This window comes from Accipiter gentilis, chromosome 12, assembly GCF_929443795.1.
Source record: "Accipiter gentilis chromosome 12, bAccGen1.1, whole genome shotgun sequence".
NCBI classification, from domain to species: Eukaryota; Metazoa; Chordata; class Aves; order Accipitriformes; family Accipitridae; genus Astur; species Astur gentilis.
The window spans coordinates 12496523-12518569 of record NC_064891.1 but is presented as its reverse complement, the minus strand read 5'-3'; the positions used below and the strand labels follow the sequence as shown (position 1 = coordinate 12518569).

General features: G+C 35.5%; 1 protein-coding gene across 1 annotated transcript in view; it reads left to right on the top strand.

The window, feature by feature from the left end:
- Nucleotides 1-22047, top strand: part of PRDM5 (PR/SET domain 5) — an 88323-nt gene that overhangs the window by 55050 nt on the left and 11226 nt on the right. Inside the window, exon 14 of the mRNA XM_049814956.1 lies at nucleotides 13549-13634. Within this exon, the coding sequence (XP_049670913.1) occupies nucleotides 13549-13634 (86 nt within the window). The remainder of the gene's footprint in view (nucleotides 1-13548; nucleotides 13635-22047) is intronic.

The window sequence follows — 22047 nt, the reverse complement described above, 5'->3', positions numbered from 1 at the left end:
GGTATATACAATATGAGTTCATTAGTCTTTGTGGCTGCTGAGGTGTTTTGAAACTCTGATTTCATACTAATGTGACTTCTAAACTTATCACAACCTGCATGTTACCCAAGTTAGAATGTTATACCTTGAGTTTGCTTTAACTCAAAATTTATTTTCTGTTGCAACATCTGACTCTGTTGGGCTCCAAATATGCCTGGGTCTGACTTATGCAACTTATTTTATATTGCCACTCAGACTGCATTACTGTTTCCCTATCGTGTTATACATGTGCTTCTGTAAACACACTGAAAATAAATTAGTCGTTGTCATGTTGATGGGTTTCATTTTGTGAGCTTATGCTTTCATTCAAGTAAGTGGTAGGCAGCAGAAAGGGGTTTCTTTGTGATAATTTGTTTCCAACATAAAATGGTCAAAGCATCAGTTAACAAATAGCCTTCCTATGACATTCCATTCACTTCGCATAAGCAAATTTGGTTTGCAGGGAGACGACAGAATTGGTGGTTTTAATCATTTGGCTTTCTACTATGTTTGGAAAAGTCTTAATCACTTCAGTCTATCAAGACCACCTCTTAAGATTACAGGTTTAACTAGTTTTTGATATATTGTGATTTTTGGATTTGACTGCTGTAGACACTAGCAAATTTTTATCCTGGGCCTGCAGTCAGGATAAAAGGCTAAAACTGAATTCTTTCTTTAGCTCTTATTCTTTACTAAATTCCACATTTGGAACATTTATCCCTCATAGCAGCTGTATAAAAACATATACATACAAGCCTCTGTGTATGCATTCTGCTTGGGTGGTTCATATATACTGTGTAATCGTAGACACAAAAGACAATGAAGGTCAAAGCTGGCAAGACCCAGAATTGGAATTAAGCAGTTTTGTCCATTCCTCCTCTTTATTTTGTTCTTTCTTCTACAACTCCAGCTTATTAACTCCTTTCAAACTCTGTCCTGCACAATCTCATCTGTTCTGTCTTTCTTTTCAGTCTTCTGTCCTGTATGCTGTGGGTTTCTCTTCTTTTTTTGACTTCCTGAAGATGCAGAGAAGAGAAAGAAAAAAACAAAACACCCCAACACTCATGGATCATGTGATATGAGGATTTAGAGAACCCTGGTAGATGTGCCTTTTGGAAGGACCAACCACTTACCCACCTGGCCTGTACTTTAATCAGGTAGATGGAAATAAAAGGAAGCAGTTCAATAGCATTGTTAGTTAGTCACTCAGCACATCAGTCTAGGCCTCTAGGAATATGACTGCCTTGATTTCTAATCTGTGTTAACTTTTTTTATGAAGTTATTTTGCTGTTTTTATTATGGATATTTCTTTACCTTCACTTTGCCATCCCATGAGGAGCTACATTACCCTTCAATTTTCTGATATTTTGGCATACTTTCATGATAATTACAACTTTCATAGATTTTTTTTTTTTTTCCAATGCTTAAAGGAATATTAAAATGTTACTCTAATTCTTCATTAAAATCTCTGGATTCACACTCCAATGTTTTTTGTGGGCAAGTCTGATTTATTGCCTTTACTAGTGTGGTGCTTTTGTTTCTTCTTATTTCCTTAAACTTTAGGTATGTTTTCTGTGTACTATTGATGTTATACATCAGATTGCACAGAGTAGAAACGCCCTAGTTTTTCAAGTTGATAGTGCAGATGGCTTTTGGGAAAATGCTTTATAGCTGTCTGAAAATGCTTTTCACACATGTGCTGCTACCAGTTACATTTAATGTTTCAGCTTTTTCAAACAGGCTTTCCTAAATTTAGGAGTTAGGCTAAGGTGAGTTTCATGAAACCACACACCAGAGACATCTAACCTTGACTATAGAGCCTTGCAAAATTTGTAGCCACTATTATATGATAAACAGTAGACTTTGACATTTTGAACTTACTTGAGGTAGAAGGGTACTGAAGATTTCCAGTACATTTGTAAATTAAATACGGTGGGAGAAACTGCCTTGTCAGGAGATGATACAGATTGGAATTATGGGAATACACAGTTTGAAAACAATTTAGGAAAGAATAACACTGCAGAAGGAGGGGAACTTTCAAGGCCTTCCAAGGCCTCTTTCTTTACCTAAAAAGCTAGAAGCACTCATTTTAGAGAGTTACTCATTTGGGAAAAATGCCTTGCTAAATTAATTTATAATGACCTGTGATAAATAAACTCTGATCCTCTCCTCTTCCAGTCTAGCTGCTATTGTGATGTCAGTCACATTTTTGATGGAAAATTTTGTGATTCAAATCCTTCACTGTGAGAATCAACTGAAATACATTTTCATGGTTATTTTTGATGTCATTCTATTATGATTCCTCACCATTTCTTGATTATCCCAATGAAATGTGAAGGAAAAAAAAAAAGGGAGAGGGAAGTTGCCACTAAGTTGTGACTTGTGGTTTAAAAAAATAATCACTTGTAAGTTGTATGGCAAAATGCCTGATGTGAGGTTTACTAAGAAAATGCCGTAGTTAGATTCATGTTGTACTTCTGGAGAGGTGGTTTTGACTTGTGCTGCATCTGAAGACTTCAGCCAAGTTGTTGGTGATCATAATACATGCAGACTAATCACAGGAGGAAATTGTTGTCCAATATTCAGTGGGCCTGAGGAAGCATAGCTTTCTGAGGAATAGCTTGCATCATTTGCAAAGAAAGTACGTGTAGTGGGTGAAGGCAATCTATGTCATCTGCAAACAGTACAAAAAAAGTTGAGTACTCATTTGATGGCTTTTAGTAATAAAGTTCACTGCATTGTGAAAATCCTTGATAACGTTTCAAGGATTTTCTGAGCAGTAAGAAATTTTCAGTTCATCAAACAGTGGAGCTACAAACTTATTTTATTCAGTGATGGATATTTGGTTTCTAAATGTTACAGTGTTGAATACTTCATGCTCTTGGTATCTATTAAATTCTGTGGTTTTGAATTAATCAACTCAAAACTGTCCCCTCTTTTTTTCCTGTCAGACTTCAAAGTATCACTTTTCATTCTGAGCTAGAAGTGAAACAACCCGCCACTGTCTCTTTTCAAGAAATGATTCATCTTTGTGAATAAGCCTTCAGCTGGGGCTGAGCTTTTGGTGCAACTAAGCAGTACACCATAAGTGTAAATATTGCAAAGACCTTCATGTCTTAGTGATTACAGCTGATTAGGTTTGAGGTCTGGGTGCAGACGTTTGCGTTATCCCATTTTCTGTGCATGTGGTCAGCTAGACTTTGTTTTATTAGCTGCTTTGTGTAAGAGGCTTTGTTCTGTATTTACAAAATAAAGCCAGGCAGAGTTCTTTTAAAGAGAGTTGTGTATCAGTTTTCATCATTTTTTTATTTATAAAGCTGTTATTTATAAAAGTCGAGGTTCTTGGGTACACTTCTGGTTCTGGTTTGGAATTGTATTTTTAATATGCTTAATAATCCATATACAAAAGCAGAAGCTCAGTGGGTTTTAGGCTTTTATTTAATACGCAGCATGTGTTCTTAAATATTGTTACTCACAGATGCATGCATGCTTCCTTGATAAGCAATTTTCTTTCCTCTTTTATCTTGGAGTAAGACTCTGTAAATGAGCCCTAACAGTACTCGGCCTTTTGCAGAAACTGAGCTGGTTTGGGGTGAGTGAACATGTCTGCATGTGCATGTATAGAGGGAAGGGGTTGATGTTTGCATCTGAACCTAGCATATTGCTCTGTAATTCATCATCTGGGTTTCCAGCCTTGGCATGACAGAGACAGCGCTCTGTAGGTCAGCTGAAACACTATAGCACATTCTCCCTCTGCTGTATCCTGTTGGTTTATGACTTCTTAGGGTCAGAGGGAACTGGGGTTAATTCAGCAAAAGAATCCTCCGACTGTGATATAAATTCCTTGGCTTGTTCATAAATTGTAAAAGAAATTCTATGGCCTGCTTCTTGGGCTTGAAAACTGGGGGCCAGGAAGTTAATTACTTCCTTAAAGTTTCAAGCAGCTTTCAGTGCTAACAGTTACTGGCTGTGGTTTGTGCAGCTTTGCAGTTGCCTTATACATAGGTATTTAAATATGTTAATTCCTGTCTCGTGTGTGTGTGTGTATGTATTTGTGTGTGCCTATGTAATATATATATACACACATGCATTTTAGCTGTCTGATACTTACACTGTTGCTTTCCTAATTACTTGTATTCTGATCCCTTCCTTCTTTGGGATGTAGCACATCAAGTTGTGGAAAAATGAAAGTTGTGAGGTACTTTATATTTGCAGGTTAATTTATATTTGAGTTAAGAGAATTGAGTGTTTTAACTGTAATTCTGTCCTTTCCATACTGTCTTTTACCTACTTTGTTACATAGGGACTGGTGAGGGACAACTGATGACCATACATGTCTTCCAGAAAATGCTTACACATACAAATATAGGTTAAATGTAACCTTTTTGCTTTTTCAATCACATTTAGTCAAAGTCCTGATAAAAAAGCCAGTAAAATATCTAGGACTTTACACCTGTCCTAAATGTTTTCTGAAAAGATTAAAGTTTCTATTCTATATCATTTAAAAGCCATGACTTAATGTGGCATTCTTACATGTTATGTTCTCTGGTATGTGGAAAAAGCAGCCTTAGTTTATAAGAACAAGTTGAGAAGGTTTTTTGTAAATTTGCTTCAATATACGCGAATAAAAGATAATACCAAGAGATGACATTGAAACAGCAAAAAGCATTCAGACTGTGAACTTCCATATCCTTTGTGTCAACACAGTGAAACTTACCTTTTCAATTTCCATTTCCATAATTAAAGGCTATTTTCTAAGCTCATGAAAATGTCTCATCATGATTGTCCCTTATAACTTTAGGTGCTGATTGCCTTCTTGAGATATCTCTCATCCTCTGCATTGAGAGCCTGATGTTATGGTCCTAACTTTGCCATCATAGTCACATTTCTACAATTTGATTAACTAGGCATTTGAGCATTTTTAAAATCATATTTAAGGTCTAACTGTATAAAAATCCAGGTCCAAATTTTGCACTTTCATGTAAAAATTCCTGAGTAAACAAACAAAATATTAGTTGTGGAATTATAATAAAAATCTTTGGTTATTAACAGTAGTTCAGTCATCTGTGAACATAAAAGACTTGCAAGTAGTTGAAGGAAGTAATGAGTTGAAGTACAGTATAATTCTTGTTTATTGCTGTATAAAATATGTCTCCAAAGTTTTAATAGCTAACCAGGCAGCTGTTTGTTCATGTACATAAGAAATAATGTAGAGCCAGGATCCTCATTCTAGAAAATCTGGCAAATTACCTTATAAGTAATTTATATTTTCTTATATTAAAAAAAAAGATTAAAGGGAAGCTTCCTCTCATATCACCGTGAAGTATGTGAAAAAATGTATCTGTATCTAGTCAGTGAACAGCTTGCAAATGTCTACAGATAGGTTGTTTCTATTCAATAACTTATAAATGATCTCTCTTTTATCTACCGAATTTAAAAAGGAGCTTGCAGAAGGCCTCAAAGGTAAGGATTCTGCATTTCTAAACCTTTCAGTTTATACATCATTGTCCTATTTATCTCCAGGCAACAGTTAAATCTTTAAAAGTACCTGTAAAGTTTCATGCAGCTGTCAGCTTCTTGTCTGCTTCCATGAAGAAGAAATGTTCTTATAAGGGATAGATTATTCGAATGCTAGTGACATCTTTAGATCAAATGAATTACTGATAGATTAATGCATATACTTTAAAAGATTCGGTTGACCGTTGGGTTTGCTGAAGTCATTGGTGTTAATGCTCCGATCATAGGGAAACCAAATTGCTTAATTCTACTGATAGATGCAAAGAATGAAACTGTTTTATTCTTTAAAGTAAGTGTGTTGGGGTTTTTTTTGGTGACTAAAATCTTAATACCACTGTAGAACTGATGAGAGTCTGTAAGTAAGTAATAATGGTGGTTATTTCATGCTTTACTCTACAGATTCCGATAGCCTTCTTATTTTGCACAGTCCTTTACTAATCTTTATAATTCATTTAGTTACTAATAGCTAAAACCTCAATTATATCATGATAATTTTTATGGACCAGATAGGACAAACGTTTTGACTATTGGCCTTAACTACAGGTACTCCAAGTTCTCTGAATAAACCAAAGACTTTGCAGAAAACAAGCCTTCTCAGCTGTGAAAACAGTGCTTCTGTGCCTCAAAGAAAAAGACATGGCTAAGTACTTACAAGAAAGAGTATTAATACAAAAAAAAAAAAATAATTGTTAAAGCAACCTAGTTTTCCCTTATTTTGAAAAGAATAGCATTCAAGGTTTTTTTCTTATTAAATATGTGACCATTTTTAGTGAATGGGAAATGCATTTGGTTGACTTACATAAAAACAATTCTAGTTCTCCCTTGTGCCTGGAAAATACACAAGTATTGGAGCATGGTTAGAAAGTATTCACATATACACAAGCTTAGTGTTGTTAATCATTGATGAAGAAAAAAAAAAGCAGAAATATTTAATCTCTTGTCTTCAGCATCTGCTAAGTTTGAATGTTGGTTAAAATAAAGAATGTGTAAGAAATGTCTCTGACCCCTACCTGAGTACTGTTTTTCCATTTCTCTCGGGCAGCAAGACTGTTCTCCTCAGAGCAGTCAAAGAGCTATCACTGTCTTTTATCTGGCTGACTGTGAGTGTAGAATTGCATGTGTATTTGATGTTTCTGGGTCTTGTCTCAGCTGACGTCCAGAAATATTTTATCTTTCCAATCATGAAGCTGTTTGGTTCTTGGTATGAGATACCTACTCCTGTGTGGGTACTTCTGTATCTTCTAAAGTGCACCTTTATTGTCTAGTCCAGATGAAGACTAGTCCAGGTGTCATAAAGAGAGCAGCTAGCTGCTGCAGTTGGCCAAGCTTCTTGATTACTCACCTGTTATTTTCCCTTCCTAGAATCCCTGGTCAAAATTGTAAAAATGCTTAAGAGACCTAGGGTATTAAATGCTTTTGAAAATGTGACTTGGTATCTAGGAAACTGCCACCTCTACACAAGAGGAAATTTATTATTTTAATGAAGTGTTTGTCTTCTCAAGGGTCATTTGACATGCTGTACAACACCAAGGCAGTGAAATTTACCGACTAGTTTCCTGAAGTATGAATATTTAGTCTTCATTCAATAATTAGTTTTCTAGCATCTTCTAATTTAAGTTCTGTTGAAATCACTTGATTCCTTGAGTTCCTGTTTAACTTAATTTTAATTCCTAATGAAGTTCCTTTCATGTGGGAGAAATTAAGTTCTGTGTATCTTGGGTTTCTTTTTGTGTACATATTTGTGTAATATATTAACTGAATTCTGTACAGTTAAGGATACAGACTTCCTTTTTAATTTGGTGGGAACACCATATACAGAGCAACAGCAGCTGAAGATAAATGTGTAAAGCTGTCAAGTGCTCTATATGGACAGATAATGTTCTAAAGCATATGTCACAGATTATAATTTTGTTATATCCGTTAACCTTTTGCCCATCCTTACTTGCTGTTGAATGCTGTCATCACCCCAGATTATCTCTGACTGAAAAAGCCCTCTTGCAATTCCCATTCTGGGCTGCCCTGTTGATCATCTGGTATGGAGTGTTGCATGTGTGATCCAGATGGCCCCCTTGTCTCTGAATTCCTCCCCAGGTAAACTGCCTTCTTTCCACCACAGTTGAGCAATGGTGGAGTCTCCCTTCTTCCCCTCTCCCCTTCCCCAGTCTTAAGTTAGGCCTTTAAAAAAGATTATACTTTACCATGAGTGTTCTGAATGTTGACATTTTGAAATAATACACTCATATATATATATATATAAATTTTTTTTTTAAGAAATAATCTTCTAATCCTTATAATAAGTAGTTCAACATCTGAAAAGGACTTATATTTAGAAGATGATAGATGGTCTGTGGAAGATTCTGAGGGACCACATTGCCATAATTATTTGTTAATTTTTTAAAAGAAAAATGAAGAAAACAATTCCTTTTAAGTTACATACACTGCACATGATTGGATGTTCAGTGCAGTCTGTCATAAGTCTTTTTCTGATGTTTGTGAGTGTTGAGCTAGACCAGTGGTGCTGAATACCCCAACTGACCAAACATAGACGTATTAAAGAATATTAAATCCGCACCTTGATAATTTCTCTGCATAATTCAAATTCTTCATTCCTTAATACAGCAGTTTAGTTCCAGTAGAGACAGAAAGCCAGTTCATACATGAAGGCTAACATACATGCATGAGTGACCAAGCGAGCTGCATGGGAATGGGGAGAGTAAATATGACTCCAAATTTAACAGAATGAAATAGAAGTAATGCCCATATATGGTTTGAAAGAGCTCTGTGAGACTGCTTCCAAAACTGACTGTAGTAGTTCATCAAATGCATACTTTAGCATGCTGTTGACATCTTCTCTGTGCCTCTGTTTCTTTTTTGGTTTGCTGGTGTCTTCAGACACTTCTGTTATGGTCTCTTCAGGTTAGGACTATTTCTCTGTTGCACGTTTCATTTGTCTGATTTGATGGGAATATGTTTGTCACCTGTAAAGTACATATTTGGTTGATATTACTTGAGGTCGTTGTTGCAAAGTAATCACCAACATTGGTGTTTATATGAGGTTTCTGTCTGATTTTGCAATTAGCTTTTTTTCGTGGCTAAATTGACTACAGGGAATGCAAAAACCAGCATGAAAATAGCAACACATATGACTCATTTGAATTATTGTGTCTCAAAGTCTTTATTAAATGTCTAGCTATAGCAACTGAAATCCTGAAGAACTAATGTGTATTTGGTCTTGTTTCTTAATTGTTTTGCTCCCAGGGGTATTTCAGTTAGGGAAATCTGGGTGCTAAAGTCAATGTAAATACTGCCTCCCAGCACCTTTGGTTGCAAATGGCTCATAGGAAACTGTCTACCCCGAGTTGAACTGGAATGGAAGAGTCTGGTGTTTAACCTCTTATGCTAATTAAGATCCAGTAGGTATTGTGATCTCAAGCTAGAGATGTACACATTTGAGGGGGAAAAAAAAGATACCAATTCTATCATGACATGTTTTCAGATCAAAATCCCATATGGTTTTCAATCATGGAATTGTTTTTTGTAATCCTTGTATTAGGGTTAAATTTATTTTTATTATGTTAAAAGCTTTGGTTTTATTCATACAAAATCTGGAAGTAGAATGTCTAGACTTTGAATTATATTAAATCCACTGCAATTTATCCAAGGATTATTTATTTTAGGGTTATTTGTACAGAAGTGCCATTAATGTGTTGAGCGGTTTGTTCTTGAACAGCAGGGACATGACAGTCAGCTGTAACTTGAGGGTAAACAGCATTTATTATGTCTGTCTTGAATGTTTTGCTATTTTAATGATAGTAATTGTTCTTTAGTTATTGTTGCATTCACAACATTACTTCTGGGCATGTTGACTGGACAAGCTGTCAAATTAAGATGTATTTAATATGCCTACTGGATTTTGATACTGTACGAAAGTAGAAAGCCTGGTGAAGCATTCTAGTGAAAAGTGCAGATCATAGTCTCAGTTGTGGTTTAACGGTAGAGTTGCAAACAATAACATAGAAGGTCAGGTCTTTCTCCAGGTATTTTCCAAATGGGAAGTGTTAGGATTAAGGATTGGTAGTGTATCTGGAAGTTAAAAGATTTTTTTCTCCCACAATACCCATATTTTTTTAATATAAATAAAATATATAAAAAAACCAATCAACCACCCTCACTTTGTGAAATAATACCTTTGAAAACTTACTCTACTATTGACTGCAATGAAAAGGCTTTATAGTAAAAAAATGGTGCACTGATTTACTTCAGTATGATACTTCTGGTAAGATTTATCATTGCCTCCAATATATAATAAAAATATATTTGTATAAAAATGCAGAATGAAAGTGGCATAACTGTTAATCGGCATAAACTTTACCTAAGGTATACCCCCTCTTAGTATGATGTTATGACACACTGACACCATATCTCATCAGCATGCTTCTGGTGATAAATTCAAGAAGAAATTATAGTTTGTCATAGGGGAAATAACTTTCTTTCATTTTGATGCTTAGTAACTCCTTTTTGTGAGGACAAGAGAAATAGACACATGACTTGCAACACAATTTCCTTTGCTCATCTTAGTCATTCTTACTTTTAATCTCCTCATAACAGATCCATTCCATTTCTGATAAGAGAAGTTTTACATCTGAAAATCTCCAAGTACTTATTGTGCGTGAGTTGATCTGAAGTTTAATATTCCACTGTTTATAATTGATTTTTGGTGGTCTTTGCTTGATTGCAGACAAATGTGAAAGCACTGATGGATAATGTCACCTTCCCAGGAGCTTTTATCACATCACACTTGCTCACCTGTTTTTCTTAGTGGCAATTCTAAACTTTGTTGAAGCATAAAACTCTCCAATTTGTGTACACTTGCAATAGTTCTGTATGAAACATTGCACTTCAGCAAATCTTCATGTGTGGGAGGAACATATTTAGCATTCATTATTTCAAATCTGTTTTTTCTCTGTTGTCATGAAAGGATCCACTGCTTCTGTTTATCTTAGAGTGGGATAGGCTGTGTAAGACTTCTCTTGGGGAACACCTGTTTCCCCAGTAGTCTCATTGATGAATCTGTAATTGGCATCATTCTTACAGGCAACTGACTGGTAAAATGAGTAATGTTTTCAAAGTCTAGTTCTGAAGCAGGGAAGGAAGTTAATTTTTAGCAGGGATAGAGAAGTTAATAAGTTTGATTGTAACAATCTTGCCAAAATCGGCTGTCTAAGTTCAGACATCTAATGTCAAATAGTTACTCTTGTTCACAGATCAATTAATTTTAAAATAGAAGTTATTTTTTATTAAAAACAATTATAAATATGCATATATTCTTACACAGTGGCACAAACTTGTGTTTGGACTGGTTACAGAGACATTAAGAAATTTATTCTAATAAACTTGGCTGTTGCAAGCACAGATTTGTTTTAAGTGGCCCACAGTTAATTTTGTAAAATCCTAAAACTCTTTGAGGTAGAAGATAAGTTACACATTTAAAAGATGCGTATGCATGGGGGGAAGCAGTTGCTTAGGTTAGTGCAAAGGCACCTGTATATATTTTGGGCATACAAGCTACAAAGGTTAGGAGAAAGAAAATAGCATAAAAAATAAGAGCGAAAGTAAAATTACTTGGGGTCATCTTTTAAGTTGTTTTACTGACAATTTAATGACACAGGTGCATGAGAAGTTGTTTATATAATTTAGAAAAATAGGATGTGACCAAGCATCAATGTCAATTCAGAGCTTGCAGTCTGTTTACATAGTAAACTTGGTTTTTGGAACAGTGGAGATTTTTGAAAATTTACAGTACATAACAGCTGCTTGAAGCCAGTCTTTTTCAGGTGTAACGTGTTGATATGAAGTCATACTGTTGCCCTCTACTGGCATCTGCTGAAAGCTCTTAAGGTCTTACTCATCAAGTACGGTTGTCTCCAGGGTTAATTTCTGAAGGACACTTAATACATTTCAGACAAACTCAAAACCATCCTTTGAAAGCAAAAGTCTTTCTCTGTAAAGAGACCCAGGGATGGGGGGAGAGAGGGAGGAGGGGTACAACTCCTACCTGTCAATGCTCATGTGCTTACAAACTGCTGAAAGCTTTAACTTCTACATTCAAAAGCCCTGAAACATAAAAATGTCAGCTGAATTAATTAAATATTTGAGTACTGACAACTGTTGGAGTGTTTGAATTTCGAAGGCTTGGATTAAAGACATCGAGGGTCATGAGAGAGAGTATCTTATTTCAAACTGCTCAATGAAAACACAGGTATAACACAGTGACCGTTGTCATCATCATAAAAAAAAAAAGAAGCCAAATTCACACAATTTTTTTTTGAGAGGTGGCAGAATACAAGAGAGAAAAATATTTATATTTCACAAGTAGTTAGCTACACAGGTTTTTGCTGCAGTCATTAACAGAGTTATCTAAACAGTAATAAAAGACAGAAAAGAATAGTCTTATCTACTAGATAGTTGGGTTTTTTTTATACCCTTCTTTAATAATCTAATCTCAGCTGCCCTCATATCTCTATAGAACCTGTTACTATATGGAGATTTTATGTAGAACAGTGTCTATCAGTTGATGAGCTGTACTGTATTTATAATTGGTCCTTCAGAAGAGCTGTTTCTGTAGGCTGTCTCCATTACATACTTTTTGTCATCCTTTGACATCTTGTTCCCAAGAAAGAAAACATTCAGTATATTCCCTCTGAGCAATCATGGAGGAACACATCATGCTGAGAAAAGATGATAAGGGGATGAGGCTTCCTTTCTCCAAGTTGAGATGAATATCCCTGTTATTAGGGACCGTGGAGCTTTAAATGCTTTCTGTTACTGGCACTCTTTTACACTCTGATCTTTGGCGTATCAGTGAAATAAGTCTGATTTTTTTTTTTTTTTTTTTTTAACTGTGAAAGTAGTTAATCTTACTTACCTATTTTCTACGATTGAGTATGTGTGTTAATAAGTATTTGACATTTGGACTATGTTAAATCCATCTATAGATGCAAAGATTCTTTCATGAGCGGAAAGCTGTGCATTGACTTAGAATAGGCTTTGCTTGACTTGTATTTTCAAATAAAGGTTTGTTATACCTTCAGCGTTGTGATTGTGTAGAAACAATTCCATTTTGTTAATAGAAAAATAGTTTTTGTATTTTAATTTGTTGAACTGTGTTATTGTGCTAGAAACAACCTGGTATTTGCTCTTAGTGTTGTGTACAGAAAAAGGAGGCAATTGAGTCAGATTCCAGTGAATTGCCTAAAGAGTTGAAAATTAAAATGCCGTTGGGGAATCATAAAGCTTTATCGCTTCTTCCAAATTATTGAGCTAGCTTAGAAATTCTTCACTCTGATTCTGAATGGCTCAGTATCCACATTACACTAATGTGAGTTTGGGAAAATTGATGCTAAATGACACCAGTTTAATGGAGCATTAAACTAAATACCTTTAAGATAGGGGATGCTGAAAGGGCGATGCAAAGATCCTTCTGCTTCCATTTCAATCATAAATTGTGACACAAAAATTGCAGAAACTTTTGATTAACTAGCTTCTAGCAGTTCAGATACAGCATTAAAAAAAGAGTAGATTTTATATTTCATTGGGATTCTGACACCCAGAGGGCTCTAAAAATGACCAGATGTGAAATAGAAGAAATATTGGGGAGCAGTTAATGCCTGACCATAAAAGAGACCATGTGTAAGTCACTGTAGAATGTGGTTTGGGCAAGGGCAGTGGACATCGTCTTCCCCCCCCCCCCCCCCCCCCCCCAAGGCTTTCTGTGTGATACATTGCTAGAACAGAACCAAGCAGCAAAGAGTAATATTTTAATCTAGCCCTGCATCCTGCTAGGGTGGACTTTCACTTGTAATTTTTCTAATGCTTAGATCTCTTCTTGTTTGAGCTAAGTGTGAAGAAAAGACCAGGAAAAAGAAAGTACTTCTGTTTGACAAAAAAATGTGCTGTGAGGCCTTCACATACTGAGGCCATATTTATGGATTCTAATGCTTCTCTTGTTTTCAGGTGAGCGTCCTTACCAGTGTCCTTACTGTGACAAAGCTTTCAGCAAGAATGATGGATTGAAGATGCATATTCGCACACACACAAGGGTAAGTGTAGCTTAGTTTTTGTGGTTACTTGAGGATTGCCTATGAATCATGTGTGGCAAAAAGTAAATGATTACTGTTTGTGTAGAGATCAGGCTATACCAAGCAAGATAGTTTATACTTATCAAAATAAGAGGCAAAGATTTAAGTCATTAACTGTTAAATTCTAATTATGACTCCTTTACTGACCTTCTGGGTTTTTTCTGTGTTTGATTTCTTGTATGTTGAAATAATAGCGGTACTAACTTCTTCCTTTAACTTGTGGTAATTTATAGATATAAATTAACATTTGTGATTGTTTACTGAGTAAACAACTGTAAAGTCTTCACTGTTCTTGAATCTTCAGTATCCAGTGCTTTGATTCTTACTGTCACCTTAAAATCCAGTCACTGTGAGCTTATGTAGAGACTGTGCTTCACTAGCTGATGACAAATGCGAAGCTGCTAAATGACTTCAACTTTAGAAGTTATCAGTAGTTTGTGCAATGCTTCCTGGTGGTTCACTGGGAGCAGGCTAGTCCCATGTTGTTGGTTTTTTCTCCTTCTTTCTAGCTGTTAAATCACTTTAAGATGCACTATAAAATCCTTTCTGTTTTTACTGTCCTATATTACTTTTTTTTCCACCAGGAGAAATTTCATTACTATGTATGTTCTACATGGCTGTGAGTGGGAGGAGCGGTAAACAAGACTGTCTCTGAAATAGTGGCAAGTTTAATTTTTTCCTGATTTGTCATACAGTCTGAGTAAAACCAACAAACCCCCCAGCCTCTGTAGAAAAAAAAAAATAAAGAAAAAAAGAATAAGAATAGGCTTTTAGAGCCTGTAATGTTGTATTTCTGTTGACTACAGTGATTTACACCAATTGATGATTTCTTCCTAAATGCATGCTCAAGGACTTTACAAACATTTATCTTTGTTGCTTAAAAGCTGTAATTTAACTGATAGCAGTTATTTACAGCAGGTTTGCATATCCTACAGCCTTAGAAAAGGCAGTAATTCAGTGGAGGAAAGCTGTGCATTATTTCTTAATAATTGCATATTTTTTGATAGTTGTATGCATCAGTCCTGATTACCTGCACAGTGCAGATAATAAAGCACTCGGATATATTATGTTAACTATTAAAAAAAAATAAAATTCAAATTGCACTGAATGGAAAACTTAGAGTTGCTCTTCAACTGAGTGTACTTTCTTGGGATGTTTCTTGCCCTTAGCTGTGTTCTGAAACATAATTATGCACCTTAGTAGAGAATTTGCTATTTTGTTGTTGTTTGGCTGTTTGCTACTACCACTTCTGTGTAACTTGTTGCTTACATATATTCCCATATGTCATCATATTTTGCCTCTGTTACATGTAAGCAAAAAAACCCCAAATCAACATGCTTTGAAATTTGCAGGCTTGTCTCCAAAATGCTTCTATAAAATTGGACTGAAAGACAAACTGAGGACTTTACATTAATGTTGAAATGGGAGGAAAAAGAAAATAATTTTAACAATGATTATGAATGACAGAAGAACAATTCAGCCAGTGTTTGTTATTTAGCTAACAGGAAAGGGAAGAGTTAGGAAAATAGATTTTGCAGAGTGGAGATTTCTTTTTAATATTATGTAGACGTTGTAAGTAGACAGACTTTGTATTGCATTAAGAACATAATTGCACTAAGAACATAATAAAATTTGACTTAAAATGTCTCAGAAAATGTTCTGCTGTATCACATAGTCAAAATACCGTCATTACAGAAAGAAAAGACTCAGTTCACACCAAATGTGGTAGTGTTTCCATATACTTGAGATGTCATGATCATCTAGACCTGAACAGGTCATGTATCAGTTTCTCTTTTTTGTGTGTGAGTGTGCTAAGACTACTGCAAATCTTTACACTTATACTAGAGGATTAAAATACACAGGCACAACGTGATTTTTTTTAGACCTTGGTTTGATGTGTTGATTATTTTTGCTGTCATGCTGTTTATATGATACTCCTATTCCAAAGCTTCACAGTGAAACTCATTTGTGTATGAATAGCATTATATATTAATTTATCCCAAATAAATATTTTTTACTTTGAGGTAATAAAAATCAATATTGATAACATTAACATTAGTAGCTCATTTTGAAAACTGAAGTCTGTTACTATAACCTTGCTTCTCCCAAGTTTCCCTCATCCTCACACTTCAACACCTTATTCAATATCTAAATAGAATGGGATAGCTAAAAATATTAAAGTCTTAGAAGCAAAAAAAAAAAGTTAACTAGTAGTATTAATAAAAATAATAGAACAGAAAGCAAAGCTTATTATGAACTTTCACAGATTTTAAAGTCAGAAGGAGTGGTTATGCTGAGTCTTGTTCTGCAGAACATTATCCATGCAGTACTGTAGGATAAGAAGCTGTAGTTTAATTGTTCAGATGAGTAAATATTAGTACAGGTATAGGGGAATAAATATGTATTTTAGGTGGTACGATTCAGACATAAGTGAAAGAACAGAATGGTGAAGGGAGTTTGGGTATTTGGAAACAATAAGAAGGAAGAGGGAGAGAGAAAATACTGAGAGGCAAGTTGAAAAGAGCCCATTATTTACAAGAGCACTTGTGTGCTTGGCAAGAATATGAAGATTTATTTAATGTTTGTAGTAGGTTGATGCTTGTCAGGAATGTAGTGGTCGACATTCAGGATCTCATTAAGAGATGAAAAACTTAACTAATTGATCCTTGTGTGTTTGGTGTTGTTTATGCATGACTTTTAACTTAGTAGTGTGTTGAGAGGAAAAAAAAGACCTAGAAAAATACTATCCAGGAAACAAACAAAAACCCCCTTTTAGTAGAGAAAACAGCTGTTTAGTATGTAGGTTATATAATAGTTTCGTAACATCAAGATCACCAGCCTGGAAGTTTCTCTGAACACAGGGATGCTAGCAAAGCTGAAATCTCTGTGCTGTCTGAGATGCAGAACTCCTGACAGTTTCCACCACGTGCTTTAAGACCAAGCAGGTCTGTCATTACTGCCTGAGATGTTCTCTCTTTTCCTCTTTCCTATCATTTCGTTCTCAAGAAGGCACATGCTAGCTGCTGGAGAAAAAGGTGGGAATTCTCCAGTACTCTTGCTCATTTAGTCAGATACTCTCTTTACTCTGCGTTGTAGAGGTGATTAAGAGTTACGGATATTAAGATGGTTTACTTTACAAGGTTGATAGCATGACTTATTTGTGTGTAGTACTGATAGTTGAATTTCCAACTTCGAGCATTTCAGATCTTTAACCAAGAGCAATATAAGCTGAACTGAAAATTCCAAGCTGTTCACCTGTGTCTTTTTTGAAGTGAATGCATGCAGTCACATTGTAGCACCTCTCTGGTGCTCAGTGTAGTTGTGGTCTAATTCTTCATTCTGGAAATCAGAGACTCTGTATGTTAACAAATAGTACAATGCAGTAGTAGGTACATAAAGTGAAACAGTTGGTGCTGAGGACCTGATGTTTATCTTGTATGTGTTTCAAGGATTTTACTGCAGGTTATGCATAGTTTGGTCCTATGGACTGAATGCACAATAGCACTCCCTGGAATGCATTAAAGCTTCTGGTTTCATTTTTTCCCAAAACGAATCCAGGTCATGCAGTCCAAAACATTTTGGAAGTGTGCACCGAAGCACAGTAACAAGGGACACTTGGGAAGTGTGCTTCAAAAGCACACACCTGATCTGAATATAAACACTAAGGAGATGTATTCTAAGTGTACTATGTAAGAACTTTTCTAGTGAAGAAAGATTATGCCTGTGCAGAAACAGCTTGAAACTCCTCAGCATGATACTAATTCACTATAACTTGTTCTGTGATCCTAGGCCATTTAAAGAAAGACAAAACTAAAGATTATGAAATAAGAAATATAGTGTGTTTGCCATTGTTTATTCTTGTCAGTTCTAAGAAAAAGAAAAGCCAGGAAGTCACACTTGAAATTTCTCCCTTCAGGCATCCGATGTGTTGACTTTTCAAAAGATGACGGCTATTCCTTGTCTTACCCTTTCCTACACATACCTTTTATATTGAAATTTATTCTTGCATGCAAAAGAATTATTCAAAGAATAAATAACAAGATGTATAAATCCAGAAAGTATTTTTGTATCAGCTAAGCCTAGTAATGTGAAAGTAAACATAATCATAGCACCCTTCCACAAGGGCTGTTCTTGTATATATATTGCCTTTTGGCCAGAAAAATTGTGAAGTAGCTTAAAAGTAATAATACGACATTCAACAAGGAAAATGTCATTGTAGAGATTAAATCTAGATATATTTTACCAGTGGGATTAAATGCCAAACTTGATCCTGTGGATCAGGGAAGGCTGCTGGAAAAATCATTGTAGAAAGTTGATTAAGGTCTGTCAGCTGCTAAACTGAGTACAACCTGGGTGGCCACAGGTGTCAGCTCAAACTCTGGAGTAAACAGAGAAGGTAAGCTAAAACCCCTACTTGACAATGTAAGGAGAAGAAAATACCAACCACCTAATATTAAAATGTCACCTGAGTACTGATTTGTTTCTATAAAAGTAGATGTGTTTTGTTTATGGTTTGGGTTTTTGTTCTGTTTTGGTTTGTTCTTGTTTGGCTTTTTGTTTGTTTGTTTTGTTTTTTTTTCCTTAAGAAGAAGAAATATAACAGCCTAAGAAAACATAAATGAGGAACTCGCTGAAGTTCTTGATGGAATTAATTTACAGACCATATCAGCCTTGAGGAAGTACATGCATACTTCCAGCCTTCACAGTGCAGTAAACTTCAGCTCTTTCCTATGGCTTTATTCAGTGCCTGACATAACATTACATAGTTTGAACTTAAACATGTAGAGAAATTATTGTATGTTACTGCAATATAGTTGTTAATGTTTGGAAAGACTATCATTGATAGATGCCCAGAGTTATTGTCATGTCAAATTCATGTTTTCATTACTTCTGAAAATGGCAGTCTTATTACAGTTTGTTTCAGTTAAATACATGTTAGCGATGGAAAAAAGGAGTAGAAACCATTTGCAAATGTTTTTTTCATCACTTGGTTTGAATATTTCATATCTATACTTTGAAGGTATAACATACATGTAGTTTTTATAGCTTGTTAAAAAATCTGATTTCTGGTGATTGGAAGGCTGCTGGCTGTAATGCTCAAATTGTATGTTTCTCAGGTAATATTTAAAGATTAGAGAAATTACAGTGTTTTGGTAACTACGTTTCTTTGTTTCAAGCATAAGTGCCTACTATTTAAAAATGCCTTAATCTTCAAGTATGTTTATAAAAGCACCTAATGTTCAGAGATTATACGGTAAGAAATAGAGCAAATTAAGTGATAAGCATATTTTTGTAACTCTGCAACTAACCTTACTTGTCTACACTTGAAATGCTTGACCAGTGTGTATATTTTTATAGATACATGTACACACACACACACACACATATATATGTTGCATTGAACTGGTCAATAGATTGCAGTTGAAGTTATGTAGCTTCTGAACACTTAAGTTATCTGTACTCAAAAAACACTTTAGGAAGCTTTGTCTCCTGTTCTTTGTTATTCATTTGAAGCTGGGCAGCTTGGATACTGTTAGCAGTGTAGCCTCAAAATTGCAAGGATTGGTGTGATCTAGTGGCCCGAGTATCAGATATGTTTTGAAGTCAACTCTTGAACTCCTTAGTCTCACAGTTAATTTGTTAGTGGTGGCTGAGAGTATTAGTCTGAAGCTTTTATGAATATGTCTGCATGGGCTGCAGTCACGTAAGTGACTTCAGTATAAAGATATCCTTAGAAGCTAAGGAGTCAAGACCTGACATAGTATGTGCAAGAGTTAGCCATTCCATTGGAATAGGTGTAAGTCATCATAAGTATGGAAGCCAGGCAGTCTCCTGTCAAGGTTTTTCCCTTCAAGTCAGTGTTTCAGCTTGCTTATGGGACAGTACAAGAAGAAAACTGTCCTCTTCCAGGTCCTGAGTGAAACAATCTTTCCAAGGCACTAATTTGGAACTTTACACAGCCCCCTCTATTTTTTTTTTTTTACCCAAGGACAATATAAAAATAAAATAATAATGAAAAAAAAAAAAATACCAGAACCATATTGGCAGTTGTGCACAATTTCATTTGTTCTTTATTTCCCAGGAAATATTTGGGCTTAAAGTTTTAAAAAAGGTCATGTGTTCTAGAAACAGCATACCATGCTATTGCCAAAAAAAAAAAAAAAAATTACATTGGGTACTAAATATAGCATTCTATGCACATGACAGTGTGTAATGAAATAATATGAGGTGTTGATTGAATTTTGAATTTTGTTCAATGTTAGATTTTCTCTATATTTCCCTATTGGTGAGACATGAGTGAGTTCCCAAACATCTGTCTGAGGATGATGACTTTGCCAGTGTTGTGATTTCCTTGCCTGTCGAATCTATGTTTGTATACAGAATATAGAAGGTTTGAATCCCACTGCATCTATATTTTCACACTCTTTTTTCTATGTAATGTTGACTGATGATCATCTTTTCCTTGCAGAGTGAAAACATTAATTTTTTTATCTTGATACTGTTCTTTTTCCAAGAGCAGATTAACATCTATTGAATTTTCATCATGGCTGATTAAATAAACCCTCCTTCACTAAATCTTAGGGGCAGAAATTTCTTCAGCAGTTTAAAAAAACCCAAAAACTTTTCAGACTGTAGGTAGCAAATAGGCAGAACGACTGGAAAATGGGAAGTTAATGGTATAATAGAGTTGAACTAACTGCATATACTAGAGTTTTTGAAGAAACACACCTTTTTTCTTCTGGCAGGCATTTCAGTGAAGTTGCATGTTTTTATTTTCGTTACAAATTTTATTGCAAGAATTTCAGATTATTTAAAAACAATATGAAACAAACCCCAAACTGAATTAATTGAGAACTTTTCTAAAAAAAAAATCAGTCACTTCTAATAAAAGTGACTTTTTTGTTTAAATTTTCCAAAATCCTTTCACATTTGTTTCAACAAGAAAGTGTCTGTGCCTGCTCTAGTTACTGGAAATATTTTTTTAAAGAATTTTACTTCTCAACAGAGGAAATGTGTACTTGTAAACTGATTGTTTATTGAGTTTTACTCATTATAAGATTCAAATCCCTACTACTTCTGTAGAGTTGTAAATTCTCATCAGCCTTTGTCTTCCTGTGTCAACATTACTTTAGTAATTTAATGCAAGTCTGATAGTTTAAGTAGGCCTCTGTCTGTGGGTGAGACACTTGCTGTAACTTCCAAAAACCTTCCAATTACTAAGAGAGCATCTTGTTAGTTCTTGCACATTTTTCACACTTACGATACAAAACTGGACTCCATTAAACTCGCACCATCTGTGATCTTAAGTGACTTAGCCTCTCTTCTAGTGCTGATGACCTAGCAGAAAGTATCACTGATGTTTTTTTCCTGACATTAATCAGCTTAGTCTTTTTTTTAGGGCTGAAATGTAACTAAACATCAGCTACATAAGGCACTCTTGTTTCAGTAGGCACTTTACTGTCTTTCTTACTGCACTATACCTCAATTCCCAGCCCTTCTATTAAGATGAAAGCTGGTCTTTTTAAAAGAATTGAGCAATACACTGCATGTCACCACTTCATTGATAGTGAAACTACCCACCACTCTTCTTCAATGTAGAAAAAACCTGTGCATTGACACTGGAATTTACTGAGGCTCAAAGGTCTGTTACCACAGCTGTTGTCTAACAGGTTTTCTTGTAAAGAACAACTCTCTTGGCCTGGCCCACAACTCTCAGCATGGTCTGACAATATCTGTGGGGAGTTTCTAGACCAAGCAGAAAGATCCGTCTGATTCTCTAGGACTTCTGTTACTCATTCATCGCTGTTCTGCTTAACTTCTGGTAGAAGTTTGCTGTTAATGAGGCTGCAAGGTAGGTTGCGGGTTGCTTATGGGTATGCATCATGAACCCTCTGTTAGGCTGCCTCTGGTTGGACTCTTTTTCAGGCCCCTGAGATCATGCTTTTCAGGCTGTTGTAGCCCTGAACCTTCACTTCACATTCAGGTGGTTTTTTTTGACAGGATGATGCCTGTTTTGGTCACCATCTTTTGGTACGTGCCATGTACAACTGGCTGAAGAGCTCCTGAGCGTGGTTCAAGGGACACATCAACATTAATAATTAGTAAAAAGTGAAACAAAGTGTTACTGGTATTAGGAAAAGGTTTAAAACACACAAAGCAAAGGGCTTATGTGAAATATGTAGGTGTCTTAAACTTCACCTCATTCCCTCAATGCCTAAGGTACCCTTTAGATAACGTTTCCAGACATCTGTATTTGTCACTGTCCTCCTGGTTTGTAAGCAGGTCATGTCACTGTCTTTTCTGCATTGTCAGGTTGGCAAAGCTATAGGATTTCCAGGATTCTGGTTGAGAGGTCAGCTCTTGGTAGCTACAA